The sequence below is a fragment of the Haliaeetus leucocephalus genome, unplaced genomic scaffold, assembly GCF_000737465.1.
Source record: "Haliaeetus leucocephalus isolate CR32 unplaced genomic scaffold, Haliaeetus_leucocephalus-4.0 Scaffold282, whole genome shotgun sequence".
NCBI classification, from domain to species: Eukaryota; Metazoa; Chordata; class Aves; order Accipitriformes; family Accipitridae; genus Haliaeetus; species Haliaeetus leucocephalus.
Genome location: NW_010972718.1, coordinates 21,528 through 23,360, shown reverse-complemented (window position 1 = coordinate 23,360; position 1,833 = coordinate 21,528). Strand labels below are relative to the sequence as shown.

At 65.2% G+C, this 1,833-nt stretch overlaps 1 protein-coding gene across 1 annotated transcript in view; it reads left to right on the top strand.

Annotated features, from left to right (window-relative positions):
- SLC39A7 (solute carrier family 39 (zinc transporter), member 7) overlaps positions 1-1,257 on the top strand; it is a 2,603-nt gene extending 1,346 nt beyond the window's left edge. Inside the window, exons 5-6 of the mRNA XM_010569921.1 lie at positions 168-364; positions 971-1,257. Coding sequence (XP_010568223.1) covers positions 168-364; positions 971-1,222 — 449 coding nt within the window. The 3' untranslated portion in view covers positions 1,223-1,257. The remainder of the gene's footprint in view (positions 1-167; positions 365-970) is intronic.
- The last annotated feature ends 576 nt before the right edge of the window (positions 1,258-1,833 follow it).

Sequence of the window (1,833 nt, the reverse complement as noted above, 5' to 3'; positions counted from 1 at the left end):
GGGGGGGGGCAACTGAGACCCTGATGGGGTAGAGGGACCCCATGGGGACAAGGACTGGAAGGGACCCTGGGACACCGGGGGGATGGGGGACATTGTGGGGGGTGGCAGGGACTGTCACAGGGTGCCGATGTCCCCATTGTCACCCCCCCCCTCCACTGTCCCCGCAGCCATGGAGGGGTCGGGGTACCTGAACTTGGCGGCCGACGTGGCACACAACTTCACCGACGGGCTGGCCATCGGCGCCTCCTTCCTGGCGGGGACGGGGTTGGGGATGGTGACGGCGGTGACGGTCCTGCTGCACGAGCTGCCCCACGAGGTGGGCGACTTCGCCATCCTCGTCCAGTCAGGCTGCAGCAAGCGCAAGGTGAGGAAGGGGACGCGGTGGCAGCGGCGTCACCGGGGTTCCCAGTACTCCCCAGTGGCCCCAGGACCCCCAGTGACCACGGTGTCCCCAGTAGCACCAGTAACCGCGGTGCCCCTGGTGCCAGCGGTGCCCCAAAGTGTTCACGGTGGCTGCAGTGACCACAGTACCTCCAGTGCTACCAGTGGCCCCAGTGGTCCAGTCCTCCCAGTACCTCTGGTGTCCCCAGTACCCCCTGTGTCCCCAGTGTCCAGGGAGCCCTGTCTCTGCCCAGCAGTGTCCCAGTGCCCCCAGTGTCCTTAGGGAGCCCCATGTCTGCCCAGCAGTGTCCCCAGTGTCCCCAGTCCCCCCAGTGTCCTTAGGGAGCCCCATGTCCGCCCAGCAGTGTCCCAGTTCCCCCAGTCCCCACGGTCTCCTTAGGGAGCCCCATGTCTGCCCAGCAGTGTCCCAGTTCCCCCAGTACCCCCAGTGTCCCCAGTGTCCAGGGAGCACCATCTCTGCCCAGCAGTGTCCCCAGTCCCCCCAGCTCTCCCAGTGTCCTTAGGAACCCCCGTCTCTACCCGACTCTGCCCTGGAGGAGGTGCCACCATCCGGTGTCCTCGTCCCCAGGCCATGCGTCTGCAGCTGGTGACGGCGCTGGGAGCGGTGGCCGGGGCAGCCTGCTCGTTGCTGGCCGAGCGAGCGGGCGAGGCGGCCATGTTGGGGGTCCTGCCCTTCACCGCCGGTGGCTTCATCTACGTGGGCACCGTCTCCGTCATCCCCGAACTGCTGCGGGACGCCGGGCCCTTCCAGTCCCTCCTCCAGGTCCTGGGGCTACTGGCCGGAGTTGCCATGATGGTAGCCATCGCCCACTATGAGTAGGGAACCCTCGAGGATGGGTTTGGGGGTTTTTTTTTGGGGGGGGGGGGGTTTCCAGCCCCATGTGTGCCCCATTTTGGGGGCTTGTTCCTCTGGGGAGAGGGGGAGCTGTGTTGACCCCCCCAGCTCTCTGGACCAAAGTGGGGGGGGTCCTGTGGCTCTCTGATTTGGGTGGGGGGACACAACTTCGGCGGTGGGGACCAAGGGGGGGTGACATGGGGGGACACCCAGGTGTCCGGGTCCCTGTTACCGGGTGGATTTTGGGGTGATGATTTGTGGGTTTTTTTAACGACTGTAGCAGATTGTGGCTTTGATTAATTAAAAGACTAAACGCTGAGATGAGCCAAAGGGGTCCTGAGGGGTGTGCAGGGCCCACGGGGGTGGGGACACCCAGGAATCTGGGTGGCACCCAAATCCAGGGAAAAGGTTGGGAGAAAAATACCAAAAAAAGAGGATGCTTGGAGGAATTTTACCATAGAGCGGGTGTAGAGCGGCAGCGCGTGGTGCCCTCCTCACCGGCCCTCGCTGGTCACTTCCGGTGCCGCCATGAGCTCGGCGGGGCGCCTCGGCGGGGCGGTGGCCTTGGTCACAGGTGGCCGTGACGTGGCGGGGGG